The 22,114-nt window shown below is 37.1% G+C and overlaps 1 protein-coding gene across 1 annotated transcript in view; it reads right to left on the bottom strand.

Annotated features, from left to right (window-relative positions):
* Positions 1-21,447, bottom strand: part of LOC143856219 (26S proteasome regulatory subunit RPN13-like) — a 41,242-nt gene extending 19,795 nt beyond the window's left edge. The window contains exons 1-3 of the mRNA XM_077366365.1: positions 21,438-21,447; positions 5,416-5,476; positions 4,811-4,877 (exon numbers count right to left, since the gene is read on the bottom strand). Of these exons, the coding sequence (XP_077222480.1) occupies positions 4,811-4,855 (45 nt within the window). The 5' untranslated portion in view covers positions 4,856-4,877; positions 5,416-5,476; positions 21,438-21,447. The remainder of the gene's footprint in view (positions 1-4,810; positions 4,878-5,415; positions 5,477-21,437) is intronic.
* Positions 21,448-22,114: the final 667 nt, after the last annotated feature.

The following is a 22,114-nucleotide window of genomic DNA, read 5'->3' as shown; positions in this document are numbered from 1 at the left end:
AGGTCTGGGTGCAAGTTAAAAAAAAGGTTAAAACTTAAAACAGTAAAATAAGCGTAAAATTGTCATTTTGAAAATGATAACTAAGACAATTAATAAAAGTAAATTTTAGGGATGATTTAGAAATCAGGTTTTTAAGGGGAATGATATTTCCTCCCTCTCTAACGGATAAAATCCCCCCTCCCCATAGGCCCTGTTCATTTGAGATTATGTGAGCCCCCAGCCTATTATTGGAGTCAAAATTACATTAATTTTGAGTCAAATAATCAGCTAGGGCTGGGGGCATACAATCAGTTGTCACAGTCTCAAACGAACAGGGCTTTAAAGGGGTGAATTTATCCTCAAGCAGTGAACCATTCTCACAAAAACAGTTCAGGAGAGGGGATATCCTTCTCACAGAAACAGTTCGGGAGGCGTGGTGGAATATCACTGCCCAAAAGAAAAAGAAAAAAAAAAAGGAAATGAAGAAGAGGAAGAGGAAGAAGGAGGAGAGAGGGAGAGGTACCGATTGACGGACTCCGGAGAGAGGCTCGCCGCTGCGATGAGAGAGAGAGAGAGAGAGAGACGAGAGGGCTGTGAGATGAGAAAGAGGGAGTATCGGGACTTAGGGTTTCTTTAGGCCCTTTTGTTGCTAATATATCTGCCCCATATCTTTATAAGGACAGCCCTCTTTAGTGTATTTATGACTCTCCTCTTTATAGTAGATGGGGTTGTCCACAGTAAACTAAAGGGGGTTTAAATATACCCTTTAAAAGTCTTAAAATTCCAAGAAACGTGTTTCCATGGAAATAAAACGTGTTTCCCATTTCTTGGAAACGCGTTTCCAAGAAGTGGGAAACGCATTTCACAAACATTTCACATACGTTTCACATATGATTTTAAGGCGTTTCACCATTTTCCAAAAAGCGTTTCGTACCCGTTTCGGAAACGCGTTTCCCACCTACGCTAGGTGTTTCCTGCATCTATGGTTGTTTCTAGGGAGAGTTTAGAGCTTTCTGATTTTCTCCCTCCATAATTTCTGATTTCGGCCGGTGTATGTTTTTCCATTTTTTTTCTTCTCTGTAAGCATGTTTTTCGTTGTATCTTGGGGACCCTCTCGGTCTCGTTTTCACTAATGAAATCCTTTCACCATGAAAGAAAATGACCAAGATACCCTTCAACACTCCTCAAGCTGGAGTGTATATACCATACAACTCCACACTCCAGTTTGTTACAAAGAAAACTACAATAAACAACTAAAATACCCATACAACAAAAAAATATAATCCCATACACATAGCCAGTTTGGTACAACACTCCCCCTCAAGCTGGAGTGGTGATACATAGCGAAGAACATAACAAAAAGGGACAATGGCCACAGAGAGTACAACGGCGTGATCAACGGCCATAAGAACAACAACTCCCCCTGAGTAAGCACAGAGCCTCCCCTGAAACAGAGCATGACTAACTAAGCTACATACCAACAATGATCGAACAGAAGCGCCTCAACACAACAGAGAAACAACAACGCGTCATGAATAAAATAAGCACACCAAAGACGCACACACGAGCAATGGTGAAGTACTCCGAGCAAAGACATCAGCCTAACAGCACAACGCCAATAGAAGAAGAATTCCCACCACTGGAAAGGTGAGAGGAACCAACCAACGACTGCAGACAGCACGTCGCCTGAAAAAACAACCAATCAACGACGGCGGACACCACGTCGCCTAGAGAGACAACCAACCAATGATGACGGACAGCACGTCACCTAGAGAGATAACCAACCAACGATGGGGGACACCACGTCGCATGGAGAGACAATCAACCAACGACGGAGGACACCACATCACTTGGAAAGACAACCAACCAACGACGGCGGACAACACATCGCTTGGAGAAATAACCAACCAACGACGGGGGACACCACGTCGCTTGTAGGGGTGCAACTTGGGTCGGGTTCAACTCGAGCCCGACGGGTTGAACCCGAAAAAGGTCGGGTTGGGTCGGGTCAGTTTGAGTTCAGGTCTGGGTTTGGGTTGAAGGTTTGGCAACCAGACCCGAGTGAAACCCGACATTTTTTATGATTTTTTATTTTTTTAAGCTTAAAAACTCGGGTCGGGTTGGCCTCAACCCGACCCAAGTTGCACGCCTAGTCGCTTGGAGAGACAATCAACCAACGACGGGGGACACCACATCGCCTGGAGAGACAACCAAGCAATGGTGGCAGACAACACATCGCCTGGAGAGATAACCAACGATGGGGGCACCACGTTGCCCGGAGAGACAACAAGCCAACGACAGGGGCACCAAGTTGCCTGGAGAGACAACCAACCAACGAACCACCAAAGACTGGTGAACAACATCAACTAGAAAAGACAACAAGACAAAAGAGGAAGAACAACCATCAACAAGAACCACCGACAAGGAACTTCATGTGGAACAACCACCAACAAAACTACCAACAAAGAATGGTGAAATAACATCGACTGAGTCACGAACAACACACTACTCCATCCTAGGAACTACATTAGGCCAAATGCCTTTAACTTGCATAGGAAAGAAGAATGTCAAGGCACGACATGTCTCCCATACATTTTATCAAACACTTGGTATGCACCTTTGAGATCAAGACAAATGCCATAGAATACAATGAATATAGAGAAGAGTGACAAATGTTAGGATGGAGTTGATGGGGGGGTGATGCTCAAAGAAGAAAGAAATGGAGGATTTAAACTATAAAGAAGGGGATATGAAACGGGAAAGAACTCAACAATGGACTAAGATGTAGAAAATAAAGGAATTTATGGATTTTAAACAAAAAAAAGAACAAGAAAGAAAGGTATGGGTGGAGAAAATAAGGAAAATAATGGATCTTTTTTGTGTGTTTTTTTTTTTTGGATGGATGGATATACAATGGGTGTTTACAAAAGGGGTTGGGGTTTAGGGACTCACAAGAATGGGTTAAGGTTTCGGGATTTAGGGTTTGGGACTAAGGATTTGGGATTTTGGATGGAGATTTAGGGTTTCTTCCTCTAATGGGATTGTGATGAGAAAGTATGGATTTGGGAATGGAGATTTGGGGTTGGATGGAGGAAGCGGGGAATATGGAGGAATAGGTGGGGGAGAAATCCAAAATGGGTTCTAGATCTAAGAAGAATAGGGGTATAGGGTTTACGGCAAGGGTGGAGTGGAGAATGAGGGTTGGCGAGAAAAGAGAGGCAGAGAGAGAGGGTGAGGGTTGTAGCACAGACGAGAGAATGAGAGATGGGTGACAGAGGGACTCTTCTTCCTCTTCTTTCTATTCTTTTTCTTTTTCTTTTGATTTTCAATGGATCAGATCCATTGGCTCTGATACCATGTTAAACAACCAGTTACTCCAAAAATTTAAGCTGTTGGAGAAGGCGCTATTTAATCTTTTATACTTTAACAGTTTTGATAATACAAAACTCTATCATTCAAAACCCATAATGCAGAACCATCTAATACCCAGCACTACGATCAGAAAAGTGGAGAATTCAACTATCTGAGTTGTCAATCTATTGGCCAAGATCAATTAGTGTAGTGAGTCCATGAATTGAGTATGTACGACAAAAATAGAAATGACTTTAAAAACAGCATGGAATAATCAATGTAAAACCGCGTCATTCTCATGTATGTGACATTGTGACTATAAGATGATGTTCAATTATTTTGCCTGTGTTGTACTAGTTTTGTGTCTTTTCTCCACTTCAGTGCATATCTGACTTTGACACACAACAATGATAATGATGACAATAGCAATAACAATGACAGTATTGAAAAGAACAACAAGCCGACTCATTGCATAAATTCTTGATCCTTCTGAAGGATCAGAGGATGATATAACTGAGATTAAGGGGATGATAATTTAACTGACAGGGGAACCAAGGTTCCCTGATTCTGTATGTGAGACACAAGCCCATCTCAAGGGCTCACATTACCAGTCTTTGTACCACATTAATTTGCAATAAATTTCCAGCTTATCAATGAGTGAGAAAAGAGGTAGAATAGGACCAGAAATTATGAGAATAATGGGTATCAAGCACGTAGATCCAAGCTTTACACAGTGAATCATTGTGTGTGTAAAACCAGAAATGATGAGAAAATGCGTATCAAGCACATAGGTGCAAGCTTTAAACTCTCTAGTGTCACTTTAGCATGGTTTTAAATTTCGACCGAAATCCAAACCGACACCGAAATTAATAAAACCCGAAATGGTATTTTATTTCGTCCGAAATTTCGGAATTTCATTCGAAATTTTAGAATTTCGGTCGAAATTTCATTTTTTCCCGAAATTTCACCCAAAAACGTGTTTTTAATTATTTTAATATTTTACCGAAATTTCTATAATTTCTGCCAGCCGAAATTTGGTATCAAATAAAATAGGCTTTTTATTGTTTCGCCGGATTTCAGCCGAAATTTTGATTTCGGTGGGGTCCGAAACCGGTACCGAAACCAAAATTTAAAACCATGCACTTCAGTGCCCACAGTGAATCATTGTGTGTAGAGTTCATCCAATACATGCCAACTGAGGGGGGAATAAGAAAAGAAATTCTCCGATCAGATTCAGAAAATGAAAATAAACCATGTAAATATTCTGATTTTTAATTGCAAATATAGAGGATACAAATGATTCTTAAATGAAATATACAGAAAAGGGAGAGTTGCCCGCATAAAAAAAAAAAAAAAACTGTTTTTTTTCAACTTGCAAGAGCTCAAAGCATGAGATTCAACAGACTGCACTTTAAAATGACAAAATCTACGAAAAACGGCATTCTCAAATGAAAGTATACAGATCAACTTAACAGAATACCTGCATTGACATTGGAGGAAAGGATTCTGTTACCGACGATCCCATAGCTCCTGACTTGGTCTTATGACTATAAAAAAAAAAAATGGAATTCCCATTGATACCAATAGAAATATACAATCATGATATTTCAAACCAGATAAACGCAATAGAATTTCTAGTTATCCGACTGACCATGTTTAAAACTAAGCGAACATAAACGTATATTAATAAGATACATACAAATATTTCAAAAAAGAAAAAGAAAAAGTCCAGTTCTACATTTACAGAATTACCCAAAGATCAGTGACGAAAACACAAGAGGCCATTTAAATTAGTGATCCTAAAAAACCCTAAAAAGGGAAACAATTATTACGCAGATTTTTAAAATGCATAAAAGCTTTAAAAAAATCTTTAGTTTTGCTGTCATCTGCGTTCTTTGAGTATCCCTAATAATTAAAAAATAAGAATTTATTTAAAAGTAAAGAAACATTTAATCGTAGAAAACAAGCAGGCATGAACCTTATAGGGGCAAACGAAATCAACAGACAAAACCCTAAGTTTTTAGTGGTCGATAAAGCACTCTATGATCAAGAAAGCGATTAAATTCCCTAACTAATTATTAATACCTTCTCCGGAGACTGAGAGACGGAAAAATCTGCTATCAGAGAGAGAGAGAGAGAGAGAGAGAGAGAGAGTTTAAGTTTGAAACCCTTGGACCGTTTCAGGTGTGAGCAGAAAAGGAAGCTTGGAGGGTATTTTGATGATCGCACTCCTCACTTTACTAAAAGTACGGTATGGCCCACACCATAGGTTGATCCAAACCGTCCGTTATATGGGCCATAGCCTAAATAGGTTGTGCCCCAAAAATCATTTCCATTGGTTGATCCTAACCCTCAGATCTGAATGTTAGAGGGTTGATCCTATCCCTCTATAGATCGGAGGGTTATGATAAACCTGTGGAAATAATTTTCGGGGCACAACCTATTTAGGCTGTCGCTCATCTAATGACGGTTTGAATCATCCTATGGTGCGGGCCATACCGTACTTTTAGTAAAGTGAGGAGTGCGATTAGCAAAATACAGTAGTGCTGATAACATTTCTCTTATGAAAATATCTTCCATGTTTAAGATAATGTTACAGAGAAAAGTCATGAAAAAAAAACTTGAAAATGCCGCTTATAAAGAAAAGGGAAAATGATAAAAAAAAAATGGAACTTTTAATTGAAAATATGGAAAAAGGGTTGTGTTGGCGAAATTATGAGAAATGGGTGAAACGCATCCCAAGGCATGTTTTAAGACAAGAATGTCCTTTACTTGCTTTTTCTCCTACCTTTTTTAGAAACGGATCCCAATGCATTTCACAAACCCTATTCACCTTTTTTAGCTTCTTCCTCACGCCAAGTGTTGAAAGTCCATTGCCTTTGGTAAAACTCCATTGTACAGCCCCCTTCTATGACAAATTCAGCCCATATTTTTTAAAATGGACTATACAGCCCATACTACAGGATGATCCAAACCGCCCAATTGATAGGCCACAGCTGTGCCCCAAAAATCATTTCCATAGGATGATTCTAACCATCCGATCTAAAGGACTCAGATTATGGAAACTTCTATAGATTGGACGGTTGGGATCATCTATGGAAATCATTTTTTGGGGCATAACCTATTTATGTTGTGGCCCATCAATTGGGAAGTTTGGATCATCCTATGGTGTGGGTTGTACAATCCATTTTGAAAAATACGGGGTGAATTTATCACTGCCCTTTTAGAAATTGTGTTCAATTACATAAATACGCTTGGCTTTTGACTTGGTGATAGGTAAGACCTATTTTTTCTTCATGAGAAAGAGTTTTTATATGGTGTAAACCCATATACTCCAGCATTTTTCAAGAAGTACTGTACGGGTCACACCATAGGATGATCCAAACCGTCCATTAGATGGGCCACAATGCAAATAAGTTGTGCCCAAAAAATCATTTTCATAGGATGATCCTAGCCCTCCAACTTCAAATAACTTTTCATGTTCTGTATTTTTGTTTGGATAAAAATTGTCCATCCTCTCGAGTTTATTTCCACTTTCTCTTGATCCCTAACTCTAAGCGCTAATTACGTACAATATAAGTAGGACGTACGACACTTTGATGGATGGTCCCACTCGACTCAAAATAGCATGTGACCCGGACTCAGAAACTAAGATTAGAAAAGCACTCCAAAAAGGATAATGGATCTAATGAAATACTAATAGAATGTATGAACAACAATTTATACCTTGGAACCACTATTTATATCTCGGAACCACTACATACCAGTGAATAGTGGTTCTGAGGTATAAATAATGGTTTTCACTATATAATTAGTGGTTCTGAGTGTTTAAACCACTATGTATACACTCATTCTCACTTTTTATAATGGTTTTGACTGTAATTGTGGTTTCCAGTTAGTGCTTGGAAAGATTTAATTGTTGTTCATTTCATTTTAATGTGATTCTGAGTGTTTAAACCATTGTTTATAAATTCATGACAACTTTGAAACCCAATGAATACTATTAGAATGTATGAACCAATATTTATACCCCGGAACTACTATTTATACCTCAGAACCACTACATAGTTGTAAATAGTGGTTCCTATGTATAATTAGTGGTTCTGAGTTGTATGCCCAAGGGTTCCCATGGATTCAATCATTCACCTTACCTTCTTGTTTTGATGCTAGCCAACACAAATTGATTAGCATTGTCAGACTAATGTGTTGCTTTTGAGATGTTGTGCTCTACACAGGAATTTGATATGTTATATCGCCATTACACAACTCAACACAACACATGACTTGTGGATCCACACTCACATTGATCAAGAGCATACACCTACAATTGAGACATCCTCATTTGAAGATGTTCAAGTCATGAAGCTCATCATGAAGATCCTACAAGTTCTCAACAAGTGTCAAAAAGAAGCTTGGAGTTGAACAAGTCATTGGTGACTCCTCATGCACCTCTCATCATTCATTTAAGATTGGAAGAAGTCACAAGAGCTAAGACAACGTTCAAGAAGTTCACTCTCAAGATGAAGAAGTCCAAAGAAGTGCAAAGGAACCAAGACATTCTAAGAAGACTTAATGGTATATACTATTAGAATGTATTTGGAGTCCTCTTGATTTTATGTTTAAATTCACTCTCAAAAGGTTTTCAAAATGGTTTTCTTACTTTAACATTTTACATCTTTGAAAACTATCAACACACACCTAGAAATGTGTTTGAAAACCTTGGACTTAAGCCCAAAGACCATAGCCCAAAAGCCCCTGGTTTTTAAAGTTAAAAATGGAATTTTACTCAGGGCCGATCAACCGGGCTATGTCGGGCGATCGCGGGATGCTAACTGGAATTCCAAGGCATCTCGAAATTTATCGGGCCGGTCGACCAGGGTAAGCTTGGCGACCGCGGATACGTTTCTGTTTTAGATGTACAGAAACAATCCAGTATGGTGTGGGCGGTCGACCTCCATGGGTCCGGTCGACCGCGATAGTGTTTTGAGCCGAAATTTTATTTCAAACAGTTATCCATCGCCGGACGATCGCCCTAGGGCGGTATGCATTTTGAATTTTAAAATAAAGCCCAATAAGGGCGGGCGACCGCTGTGCCTCGGTCGACCGTCGTTCCCTTTACTTATGTTTATGCTTGATTGATTAAGGGTTAGATCTGTTAAGGCTTAGATTTGTTAAGGCTTAATTAATAAATTGATTTTAATAATCCACCTAATTAAGTCCTAAATTTTTAATTGGCCAATTCACCCCCCCCTCTTGGGTTGTCACCTTGTATTTCATTTGGGATCAGAGCATAGGCTCTTAAAGATATTCTTAAATTCAAAATCTACAAGAGATAAAGATCCGTGACAATCCAAGGATTTTGAGCTAGGCCAATCCGCTATAATTCCTCCATTTTTTTATGGAACGAATTTTAGAGGTTGGAGAATAAAAATACTTGCCTATCTCAAATCCATAGACTTTGACTTCGTAGATGTCATTGAAAGGGGATTTTCTATTCCAAGGAAATGCATAAAAAATGATGCAAAATTATTTTCATTAAATTCAAAAGCTATTATTATAATATGTTGTGGATTATGTCCTAATGCTTTTGATAAAATATCATCATGTACAAATGTAAAAGATATTTGGACTACTCTTGAAAAATTTTATGAGAAAAATGATGGTCTCTCCTCAAAAGATAAAAATGTTATTTTTGAACAAAAAGAGACTCTACAAAAATCTTTTGCAAAGGAAAATTCTTTCAAACATTTAATTTTCGATTTGGAAAAACAAATTGAAAATTTGAAATCGGAATGTTTAGAAAGAAATGAGAAATTAAGTCATTTAAGCAAAATCTTAATAAAAAAAAATGAAGACTTAATTAAAAAGTGCATTAGTCTTGAAAAAGGAAAGGAAAGCCTTGATAACACAAACAAAGATTTAAATGAAAAATATAAACTAGTTTGTGAGAATGAAGAAAAATTAAAAGCTAATTTATCTTAACAAATAAATTGCTTTGAAAATCAATTGAATGAGATTAAATAGTTAATAAAGAACTCTTTATAAAGAACCAAAGATTACAAAAAGATAAAGAAAAACATATGTGGTCACATATGTATTCTTGTGGTTCTAGTTGCTCCTCATCTACCCACACTTATTCATGTTCATATTGTGGTAGATTAGGACATCACAAATCTAGGTATATGCTTAGATTTGTGAAAACAAGCAAGTTTTTGTTGATAAGAAAAGATATACTCCCACACACAAACTTGGTTGGAACCAAATTGATTTGGGTTCCAAAATCTCCCACTCAACTCATTGTTTAAAAATTATTGATATATGGGGTCTGCTTCAATTGCTATATCATTTGAATTCTATCTAGATATTATTTAATAGTGCATTCTTTGTATCTAGATCACTTGTGCTTTAATGACATATCATTTCATAATTAAGTATAGATACATATCATCAGTCCTGCTGTTAATAGAATGTATCCTTACTTATTGAGTTTCATGATCACATCATATATCTCTTATAGTTAATAAAGAAAACAAGAAATTACCTCTGTAGAGCTTTATTAAGTATCCTTTTGAAAAATCCGTGTAAGTGCAAGAACACACACATATGCACTTAGTATCCACAACTAGATGAACCAATATGTCAAATATTGCTAGACATTGATCAAACATATATATTTTGATATATAGCAAAATTCATCAAATACACATCCACAAAAAACTTCATTAAAAACATATGTCCAATCATCCATTTGAGCTTAAATGTTAGAAAAATAGAAATGAATTTTTTAGATGTCCTTAGAAAGCCTAGGGATCAACTTTACATGTTCATTAGAATCTCATAAATGCGAGAGAAATAAAAAAAAATTGATTTGCTCACAAAATCACATGAAAAATATCAAGAAATTGAAAATAGGGGTGTGGCGGTCGACCGAGCCTTTGCGGGCTACCGCGATAGGCAAATAAGAGAAACGATAGGCAAATAAGAGAAAAATAAATTAAAACAGGTTAGTTGCGGCGGACTACCGCTTGAACCCGGTCGACCGCGAATGGTCGAAATGGTAAAAATAAAAAAGAGTCAGTCGTGTCACGGAGGGCGACCGCGATAGCAGGTCGACCGCGACGATCGAAAACTGCTTTTAAAAGGCTTCCGCCATTTCATTTTTCACTTCCACCATTTGCTTTTCTCTTAGGGTTTGTGCTCCTCTTCGTCTCTAAATCAATTTTAAGTGTCATAGCTTCAAGATTAAAGGGTTCTAGTGAGATTTGATCCATCCCCTTCCTCTATTTCTCATTTTCTTTCCTTCTTCTTCGTTTCTCTCCATTAAATCTCTCCATTATTCATCTTCTTCATCTCTCTCGCCATATCTCTCCCTAATCAACTAATTTCTCTATTCATTCATCATCTTCATCCTTTTTCATCATCCTTTACCTAATCTCTCATCCTTCAACTCATTTTCTCTCAAAATCCTAGAATCTAAAATGTCAAGAAAAATCATCGCACATAAGGGCAAGCGAGCGAGAACCGAACCCGAAGAAAAAGTGTTCCCCACAGAGCGCTTCTTCAATAAAAGAGCAATGGACCGCTACGAAGAATATTCAAAGCATGTTCTCATTTCTGGAAAAATGGTGATGTTTAAGGGCTTCGACAAATTCCAACTTAGGCTGCTCTTCGCTCATCAAGGTTGGCAATTCTTTCTTGAATATCGTGCTATAATCTATCCCGAATTGATCAAATACTTCTATGCTAATCTTGATATTTCTCAAAACGGTGTTGTGATGAACACATATCTTAAAATGGCGGTTGGGCTAAATATAACTGAACTCTGTAGAATTATTGAGGTACCGAATGATGGTCAAAGAATTTTCTTCTGGAATAAGAATGAGATTGACAATCACTTCAACATGACAGATGTATATAGAACCTTAGGAACTGTACCTCCTCATGGTGAAAAGATAAATATAGTTGCCAGCTCCAAGAAGGATATTGCTATATTGATTCACAAAATAGTAGCCTATAATATCACACTAAGGGCCGAAAATTTTAATGGCGTGAAGCCCTTTGAAGCCTTAGTAATCCACTGCATTATGCAGAAAATTAAACTGAATTTGGGATATATTATTTTTGGATACATGGATGAGGCGGTTAAGAGAGAACACGGAGGACTACCTTTAGGGATGCTCATTACTAAGCTGGTAAGACATTGGAAAATTAATATATCAAATGAGCCCTACAAAAACCCTGATCCCATGCTCAACCAAATCACCATTACGCTTATGAGGATCCCTATACATGGTCAAGAAAGTCCTAGTGCAGTTACACCAGATGAGATTAATGAGGCTGCAAATGAAGCTGAACGAGTGGCCAGGTGCAGCAGCAGAGGAGAGCACATGAGCGATCACAGACTCAACAGCATCAGGCTCCTGCCGCTGGCTCATATGAGGATGTCGCCAGAGATATCACATCCTTGAGGTCTGGCTTAGATACCGTCACGACTAGACTGGAGACTCTCACGACCGGGTTTGATACCCTATCTACTGCCTTTACGACTGCAGAGAGCCTCTGATCATGAGAGACTTATGCAGCTTATGGTGAGGCAGCATAAGGAGATGATGCATGCTTATCAGAGGAGTCAGTCCACCAGATACTACACCTCCCGGTCTCCATCTCGTGAGCATCAGCCTCCTCATTCTCAGGATTGACAGATGACCAGAACCTTCTCGGCAGCAGTTGTAGTTGATCACATCCTTTAGCTGCTTAATCATCTTTTTGATTCCCTCTTCTCGCCCAGTTTGGGCTTTTGGATTATGTTTCATTTTCTTCATGGATGATGTTTATGCCCGGTGTGGGCTTTTATTTTGGTCTGTATATGCTCACTATGGGCTCTTATGACTATGTGGATGTTGCCGTAGATGGGCTTGTGGATATTATGGTTAGATGCCCAGCATGGGCTTTATGATATGTGGATGAATATGCCTTGTGTGGCATGATTATGGATGTATAGGATATCTGCCCAGTAAGGGGCTTTTTTATGCTTTTATTTTGGTTCATGACTCAGAGATTGTATGACAGTATCTATTCATGCATCTCTGATTATGTTTTGACATGATGTGAAGAGGGTGTGTCTCTTATATCGTTCATTCATGTATATGGGATTTCTTCTTGTCTCATCTTTGTATGAGTTCTTTTGGTTGCCATGGATGTGTATTCCTTTGATCGTTTATTATTTTTGTATCCATGTATTTTATTAGACTATATTTGTTTCAACTTTATAATCCTATGTCAAATAATCATCCATTCAAAGTGTTTCTCTCATTTGAATGGAGCAAAAATTGAAATGGGTAAGGTGATTAAAATCATGGGCCTATGTGCTAGAGACAATTACATTTAGATTAATCGCACATAGTCAGGGGGAGCTGTCACTTGCAAATGTATAATCATCTAGGGTCAAACAACTCAAACTCAAAAGTTATTTTACAATTCTGAGCATGTTCATGATCAGGAAGAGACTTCTCTGCCCTATGATAAGAAAACCCCCATATGAAGCAATTTGTGAATCTAAATGCTTATATCATAAATCTAAGCATATTCTTGCTTAGGTAAAAATTCAATTGCTTTCATAGTTGGAAATGTAACCCAAGTGTTGAAATCATTCACCATTTCCATCATATCACCTTATATTTCACTCTGTCATGCCCTTTATCATAAGTTTCACCTAGGGCCAATGACAAATTCATAGGGGGAGCGGTCAAGGGTTATATATTCATGATTATATAGACCAATATGATATGCTCATATGGTTTATTACCCATATTATTGTGCTTAACTTGCCAATCATTTGATCAATTTTTTTTAAAACAAAAAAAACAAAGTAAATCGGGGCTTATCATGCATTTCACTTTTGTTTTCTCTTTGATAAGCAACCTTAGAACTTTGTATATCATATACAAGGCACATAGCTTAGATAAGCTATTATTAATCTTAACACTCCACTTGCACGTTCCCTTGTAAATCTCTACCTTTTTTGCCGTTACCAAAATGGGAAGAATTTTGAAAATTGATTAGGTAGTCCAATTGTATATGCACCATATGTTTTACAGTCATTAATTATATTTTTGCATATAGTGAGGGGAGCTATGCTCTATTGTGTATATCATATCATACTTATTCATCTATTGGTTGATATCTCCTTCCTCCCTAATCAATTTGTTTGTCATCAACAAAACGGGGGAAAATGTAAGCCCAAGGGTTCCCATGGGTTCAATCATTCACCTTACCTTCTGGTTTTGATGCTAGCAAACACAAATTGATTAGCATTGTCGGACTAATGTGTTTCTTTGAGATGTTGTGCTTTACACAGGAATTTGATATGTTATATCGCCATTACTCAACTCAACACAACACATGGCTTGTGGATCCACACTCACATTGATCAAGAACTTACACCTACAATTGAGACATCCTCATTTGAAGATGTTCAAGTCATGAAGCTCATCATGAAGATCCTACAAGTTCCCAACAAGTGTCAAGAAGAAGCTTGGAGTTGAACAAGTCATTGGTGACTCCTCACGCACCTCTCATCATTCATTGAAGATTGGAGGAAGTCACAAGAGCTAAGACAACATTCAAGAAGTTCACTCTCAAGATAAAGAAGTCCAAAGAAGTGCAAAGAGCGAAGACATTCCAAGAAGACTCAATGGTATACACTATTAGAATGTATTTGGAGTCCTCTTGATTTTATGTTTAAATGCCCTCTGAAAAGGTTTTCAAAATGGTTTTCATACTTAACATTTTACATCTTTGAAAACCATCAACACACACCCAGAAATGTGTTTGAAAACCTTAGACTTAAGCCCAAAGACCATAGCCCAAAAGCCCCTGGTTTTTAAAGTTAAAAATGGAATTTTACTCAGGGCCGGTCGACCGGGCTATGCCGGGTAACCGCGGGATGCTAACTGGAATTCTAGGGCATCTCGAAATTTATCGGTCCGGTCGACCGGGGTAAGCCGGGCGATCACGGATGCGTTTCTGTTTTAGACAGAAACAATCCAGTATGGTGTGGGCGGTCGACCTCCATGGGTCTGGTCGACCGGGATAGTGTTTTGAGCCAAAAATTTATTTCAAACAGTTAGCCATCGCCGGGCGACCGCCCTAGAGTCGGTCGACCTCGACGGTATGCATTTTGAATTTCAAAATAAAGCCCGATAAGGGCGGGCGACCGCCGTGCCTCGGTCGACCGCCGCGACTGGGAAATAGATCTGTTAGGGCTTTCGCAGGTTGACTTTTTCAACCCTGTAATTTAAAGTTTTACCCCCAAATGGTCATATTTTCTTGTGGGCTATATTACACTATCTAAACCTTTCTGAACAACCTTTTGCAGGATCAAATCACATCTTCTTGAACCTAAACTTTTACATGAAAGGTTAAACCTCTTTGAACTTGGATTTTTATATTCTATCAAGAGGATCTCCATAGGCTTTACATTTGTATCTATGCCTTGGAGATTTGGTGAGCTAAAAAAGTTTGTAATCAGCCTATCAAGAAGCATTGAGAGTTCTTTCTTTTTATTTATTCATTCTATAATTGAGGGTCTCCGATTTGGCCCGAAAATAAAGGTAAATCATTTGTAAGAGGAAGGCGTCCTCAGAAAGGCTTCGTGCGAAAGGGTGTGATCCCTTTGAAGTTGAAGGAGTTGGTGTACGGCTTTAAGATTCGCCCGTTGAAGAATCTTATTGGTTAGTGAAGAATCCCAATGAGAAAAACTTGGAAGGGTGGAGTAGGTCAAGTCGTGACCGAACCAATATAAATCTTGTGCCTTGTGGATGCTTTCTCTTCTCCTTCTCTTTGCACTTGGGTGTTTGGTAATCGTTCCCTTTACTTATGTTTATGCTTGATTGATTAAAAGTTAGATTTGTTAAGGCTTAGATTTGTTAAGGCTTAATTAATAAATTGATTTTAATAATCCACCTAATTATGCCCCAAATTTTTAATTGGCCAATTCACCCCCCCTCTTGGGTTGTCACCTTATATTTCATGAGTGTTTAAATCCATATAAATACAAACATTCTCACTTTTTATAGTGGTTTTGACTGTATAATCTTTTTATTCTCACAATTTATACTCTCGGAACAAGTATTAGGCCTTCTAAACTATGAACCACATAAGATCTGAGTATTTGGACAAATATTTAAACCACTGTTCATAAATTCATGGCAACTTTGACACCCAATGAAATACTATTATAATGTGTGAACCAATATTTATACCTTGGAATCACAACATGGTGGTAAATAGTGGTTCCTAGGTATAATTACTGGTTCTGAGTGTTTAAACCCCTATTTATACACTGATTATCACTTCTTATAGTGGTTTTGACTGCATAACCTTTTATTCTCACTATTTATACTCTCGAAACCACTATGTAGTGGTTCAGAGCTCTACATAGTGGTTAGGACGGTATAAATAGATTATCTAAGTTGTTAAATAGTGGTTCTGATCTTCTACATAGGATCCTTAGTGTATTTCCACATTCAGAACCACTATTCATACCATTGGAACCACTACTTAGTGGTTGGGTTGAGAGGACTAAATACTGGTTTCCACATATCAACAGTGATTCCGAGAACTAAATATTGCTTCTACACTTTTAAATAGTGGTTTTGATTGTATAGACATGAGTTTCATCCGAGTTTACTATAAACAGTAACATAGAGGGCGATAGAGAGATAGAGAGACGATGACAATACACCATAGCATTGTAAAGAGGTTGATGACAATAACAAATGCCTAACTAAACCATAACAAATCCCTAACAAATAAAGAGGATGATGACAATACATCATAGCATTGTAAAGAACATGTTAAACCTAAGCAAATGTATGACAATGGACCTACCAGAGTACCTTAGGTTTCATTGCCAAAGAAGATAAAGAGAGCCAATAATATGTACATGTTCTCAAGCGGAGTTCCACCGGCCTTCAATGGAATTTTAATGGAGTTTTACAAAAAGCAATGGAGTAGTTGGTGAAAGCATTGGGATCCGTTTCTTACCTTGTTGGAGGGAAAAGCAAGTAAAGGGCATTCTTGTCTTAACACATGCATTACAATGCGTTTCACCCCTTTCTCAGAATTTAGCCAACACAACCCTTTTTTCATATTTTCAATTAAAAGTCCCATTTTTTTTATCATTTTCCCTAAAAAAATAACTTGAAAAAAAATCTTATAAATGTTATTTTATAAAAAAAATTAAAATTTAGGACAAAAGTCCCCCTCAAGTTACTTTTTTACTTTTTCAATTTACCTTTCTTGCAGGAAACAAAAAGGCCCTAAAACCATAAGTTGCTTCTATGTCCCACGAGTTGGTTCTCTAAGGCAGTGTGTCCCCTCAATCTCCTGCGAGTTGGTTCTCTCCCTTTTACGTTTTTACTCTATCGTTTTATCCATTTTCGTCGGTTTGGAGTTCTACACAAAAGCAAATAGTCCCACATCGGATAAGTGAAACGGATGGGGATGGGTTATAAGGGAATGGGCACCCTACCTTTAACAGCTAGCTTTTAAGGGGGAGTTCTACCCGGATAAATTCCCTACAAATGGTATCAGAGCTCAGGGCGTGGTAACTCCAGTTTGCCTTTGAGGGAAGGAATGTCCCTTGGGGAAGATCTCGAAAACCCCGTGGTAGTATCTCATGGTTCCCACGTTGCCGCCGTTGGGAGGGGTGAGGTTGTCCACGTTGGTTCCGCGTGGAGGGGGAGATTGTTGGGGTTCCATGCAAAAGCAAAGAGTCCACATCGGATGAGTGACATCGATGGGGATGGGTTTATAAGGAAATGGGCACCCTCCCTCAATGGCTAGCTTTTAGGGGTGAGTTTGTTAGAGTTGGTGTCCTACAACCCAGTATATTTCGCATGTTAATCAATAAAACTTTGTTTTTCATAACATTTATGGGTACGACACCCCCATTTTTCCACGCTTTAAAAAGCAAAGGGTTTGATTGGTCTACTAAATCCCAAGTCTGTCTTCTGCATTAGGTTAAGCATTCTCGCATTTTAATTTCATCTCATTTTAGGTGTTTTGGTGTTGATTCGCGATCCCGAAGGTCTCCAGGAGGTTTCACTGTTCTCCGGAAGATGATATTTCATGTTTCTAATCAAGTGTGAAAACTTGCTATTTTTAGGGTTTCGCAGGGTTTTTCCCAGTTTTATCATTTTCTGTCTCTTAGGGGCATTTTAGTCATTTTTAGAATGTCTCATTTGATCCCCAGAGTATGTCAAAGAAATCACGAATCATTTCATATATTTTGGGAAACCTGCTAAATTTAGAATTTCTCAGGGGTTTTGCTTTTTCTTGGAAATGTTTTGTTCTATGGGGCATTTTGGGAATTTTTAGGGAGTTCCAAGTGATACTGTTTGAGATCATCCACCAAAAGAAGTGAACTTTCATACTTTTCATTTTTGAAGATTTCTCTCATAAGACTTTCTATTATTAACTTTCCCCCTTTAAGGGCAATCCGGTTTGAGTGCATTTTGGTCATTTTTGGCTGTATATTGATCAAATAGGGGCATTTTGGTTCGAGGAATAATTTTTCCCAAAGGGGGGTGGTTCGGCCATGTGTCAGGGGTCCACCAAGGATGCCATATGGGCTGGGCTCATTTATAAGAATTCGTATTTTATTGATTTGTATTGGATTTTAGTTGGAAAAAGTTTAAAACTCGTTTAAAAGCCCATAATTGAAATGGCCCATGGACCAAGGTCCATGTGGGAACCACATGTGTGCTTCGGCCAACATGTGGTCCCCACATGTTGGGCGTCCCCCATAGGGTTGGAATTTGTGTATAAAAATAAAAATCTTAAAAAGATCTCATGAAAAGATTATTTCTTTCTAGAAAGTGCTAATATGGTCAGGTTACTAAAAGGACAATAACGTTTTACATATTTGTCCAAAAAAATTACAATTGTACTTGTTGGAAAGATCTACAATTTTCTAGTTTACCAATTTTCCTGATTCTTCCCCTAAATAGGTGAAAATTAGCTTCAACGTTGGGCAATCCTTTTTAGACGTGAATCTTTTATAATATGTTGTTTCCAATGTGTGTGAGCTTCTAGAAAGATCTCCCTTGTGAGAATTAGTATGGCTTAGCTTGTAAGAAACACTACTAAGAAATAAATTCAAATTGGAAACAATAGAGAAGGAAAGTCAATGGAACAATTAGGAAACAAGCTAAAAGAGAGAGAGAGCTTACATTGGAAACTTCCAATTCTCACTCAACCCCAACTTTTTCTATAAAAATCAACTCAACACCTCCTTTTCTCTTTCTTGGAAATTCGTCCAACCCTTGCTCTCTCCAAGAAAATTCGTCCACTTCTTCTTTGGGGAGGAATTTACATTATTTCTCAAAATTCAAGTAATACAAATCCTTCTCTTTCATCTTCTTAATTGTTATTCGAAGCGGCTCTTCTCTTCGGCGATCTTTGGGTTTTCTTTTGTGCATATACAAGGTGTGCCAAACTATATATCTTGGATTTACGCACCTTAGAGACGAGGAAAGCGATCAAAGGTTAGTATCTTAAACTCTTTTTGGTTGAAAACTAGTACCATGTTTAGGAGTACTCTTTTCTTGTTCTTCCATGTTTTCTTGGTAGAAAATTCATTGAATTTTGTTCTTGAATGAATATATTATAATTTATGATGGGCTGATTCATGCTATGATTGATTTTAGTGAAAGAAAAACTGCTTTATGTGTAGGAAAAAGTTGTTCTACGAATTAGGGTTTCAAATGGGTTTGAGTCGATTTTCAAAGCAAGTAACCAGAGGTTTTTCTCGAGGTTATATTTTTTTAGTGTTAATTAAGTTAATATAACATTGAAAATCCAAAATTAGTGGAAGAAAAGCCGTTTTATGTGTAGAAAAACGCATGTTCTACGAATTAGGGTTTCAATGTTATTTTAACTTAATCAATCCGCAGCAAACATTACAATTAGAAAAAAAGAGTTCTTGGAACTCCGAGATTTCTTCTCGGAATTCCGAGAACTGTTCCAGGCGCGTTTAAAGCCCTAGAACATGTGATTTGTTTTCAATTGCCCCTTCTATTTTTCATTCTCTCTCAAACCCTTTTCAAACCCTAACTCCATTAACCATTTTCCCTCAAAATTCCTCAAAATCTAACCCTAATCCTAATCCATCATCTTCTTTCTCCAAAACTCTCTGTTTTACCCAAAACCATTGGTAATCCTAAATAAACAACTTATAAACACTCTAAACCACCGCTAAGCCTATATAAACTACTTACAAACACTCTAAATCACTATTTACGCTATATAAACCACTTGTAAATACTCGAAACCACTGCTTACCCCTATATAAACCACTTACAAACACTATAAACCACTGCTTACACTGTATAAACAACTTATAAACACTCTAAACCACTGCTAAGACTACATAAACCACTTACAAACCCTCTAAACCACTGTTTAGCTTATATAAATCACTTGTAAATACTCTAAACCACTGCTTGCACCTATATAAACCACTTACAAACACTATAAACCACTGCTTATACTGTGTCAACAACTTATAAACATTCTAAACCACTGCTAAGCCTATATAAACCACTTTAAACACTCTAAACCACCGCTAGTTTTATATAAACCACTTATAAACAGTCTAAATTATTCTTTACAATATATTATACACTTATAAACCCTCTAAACCACTGCTACGATTATATAAACCACTTATAAACACTCTAAACCATTGTTTACCCTATATAAACCACTTGTAAACACTCTAAACCACTGCTTACCCTATATAAACCACTTATAAACATATAAACTACTGCTTACCCTGTATAAACCACTTATAAAGACTCTAAACCACTGGTAAGCATATATAAACCAATTATAAATACTCTAAACCATTGTTAGGCTTATAGAAACCACTGTTTACCCTATATAAATTCCTTGTAAAAACTCTAAACCACTGCTTACCCTTATATAAACCACTTACAAACACTATAAACCCCTGCTTACACTGTATAAACAACTTATAAATACTCTAAACCACTGTTTACCCTATATAAACCACTTGTAAATACTCTAAACCACTGCTTACCCCTATATAAACCACTTACAAACACTATAAATCACTGCTTACACTGTATAAACGACTTATAAACATTCTAAACCACTGTTAAGCCTATATAAACCAGTTATAAACAATCTAAACCACTATTAGGCTTATAGAAACAACTTATAAACACTCTAAACAATTGTTTAAACTATTATTTATCATATATTATATACTTATAAACCCTCTAAACCACTGCTAGGCTTATATAAAACACTTATGAACACTTTAAACCACTATTTACCCTAAATAAATCACTTATAAACATACAAACTACTGTTTATCTTGTATAAACACTCTAAACCACTTGTAAGCCTATATAAACCACTTATAAACACTCAAAACTACTGCTAAGCTTTTATAAACCCCTGTTTACTCTATATAAACCACTTGTAAACACTCTAAACCACTGCTTATCCTATATAAATCACTTATAAACACTATAAACTACTTCATATCCTGTATAAACCGTGTATAAACACTCCAAACCACTGATAAGCCTATATAAACCACTTATAAATACTCTAAACCACTGATAGGTTTAGATAAACCATTGTTTACCCTATATAAACCAGTTGTAAACACTCTAAACCACTGCTTACCCTATATAAACTACTTATAAACACTATAAACTACTGCTTACCCTGTATAAATCACTTGCAAACACTTTAAACCATTATTAAGACATATAAACTATTTATAAACACTCTAAACCACTGGTAAGCCTAAATAAACCATTACTTAGGATTAGAAACCACTACTGAGGATTCTTAACCAAAGAATGTATATAAACTACTTATAAACACCCACTTAGTGGCCTTCAGTAGTGGTTTATCGTAGTGAAATAGTGGTTTAAGTTAAGAAATTAGTGGTTTACAGTAAAATAATAATGATTATAAAGTGTTTAAAGTAATTTAAATGTGATTAAATAGTGATTGAAGGCTTTGTGCAATTGAAGACAATAGTTTAACGTGGAGAACTTTCATTTAAGTTTGTAAACATGCCTTATAATGGCAAAAAAAGGGGGAGTGCTAGAAATACACACATTTCCATCGAATGGAGGCTTTGAGCAATGGAATGGTGGTTTTTTCGGAAGCTTTTTGCGATTTTGAAATCCACTAACATTTTTTTTACAATAGTTGTTGCAAATGGAGGCATTGTGCAATGCAAGGAAGGGTTTGGCATCTAAAAATGAGGTTTTGTGCAATAGAATGGAGCTTTTGGCATCTAACAATGGGGGTTTTTGGGTTTTTCAGACGTACATTTTTATGGGTAGGTGGGAGGAAGAAGAAGAAGAGGGAAAAAAGTGAGTTTTGGGATTTGTATTGTAAAGGTAATCATCGCAAGAAAGGTGATTTGATAGGGAGAGAGAATCAAGGGAGAGAGAGAGAGAGAATCAAGGGCATTTTAGTCATATGCACTCTTGATTGGTGATTAAAAAACACCCCTCTTGACAAGTCATAGTCAGTAGAAAGTCCATTTTTTTGTCATTTTTCCTTTTAAAATTCGTTGAAAAAAATACCTAGAAAAAAGATATTTGATGAATAAAAATTCGCTTGCATTTCAAAATAGTTCAAAATTAGACGAAATTTTGCTCTCAGTAGCTTTTAAATTTTTAATCATAGGGAAATTTTGAAAGGATTTCATGTTTATTTGTTATTT

This window comes from Tasmannia lanceolata, unplaced genomic scaffold (assembly GCF_043159265.1).
Source record: "Tasmannia lanceolata isolate RefF3 unplaced genomic scaffold, GAP_Taslan_0.1 ptg000023l, whole genome shotgun sequence".
In the NCBI taxonomy this organism is placed as follows: Eukaryota; Viridiplantae; Streptophyta; class Magnoliopsida; order Canellales; family Winteraceae; genus Tasmannia; species Tasmannia lanceolata.
Note: the sequence above shows the minus strand (reverse complement) of the source record. Positions and strands in the feature narration are given on the sequence as shown.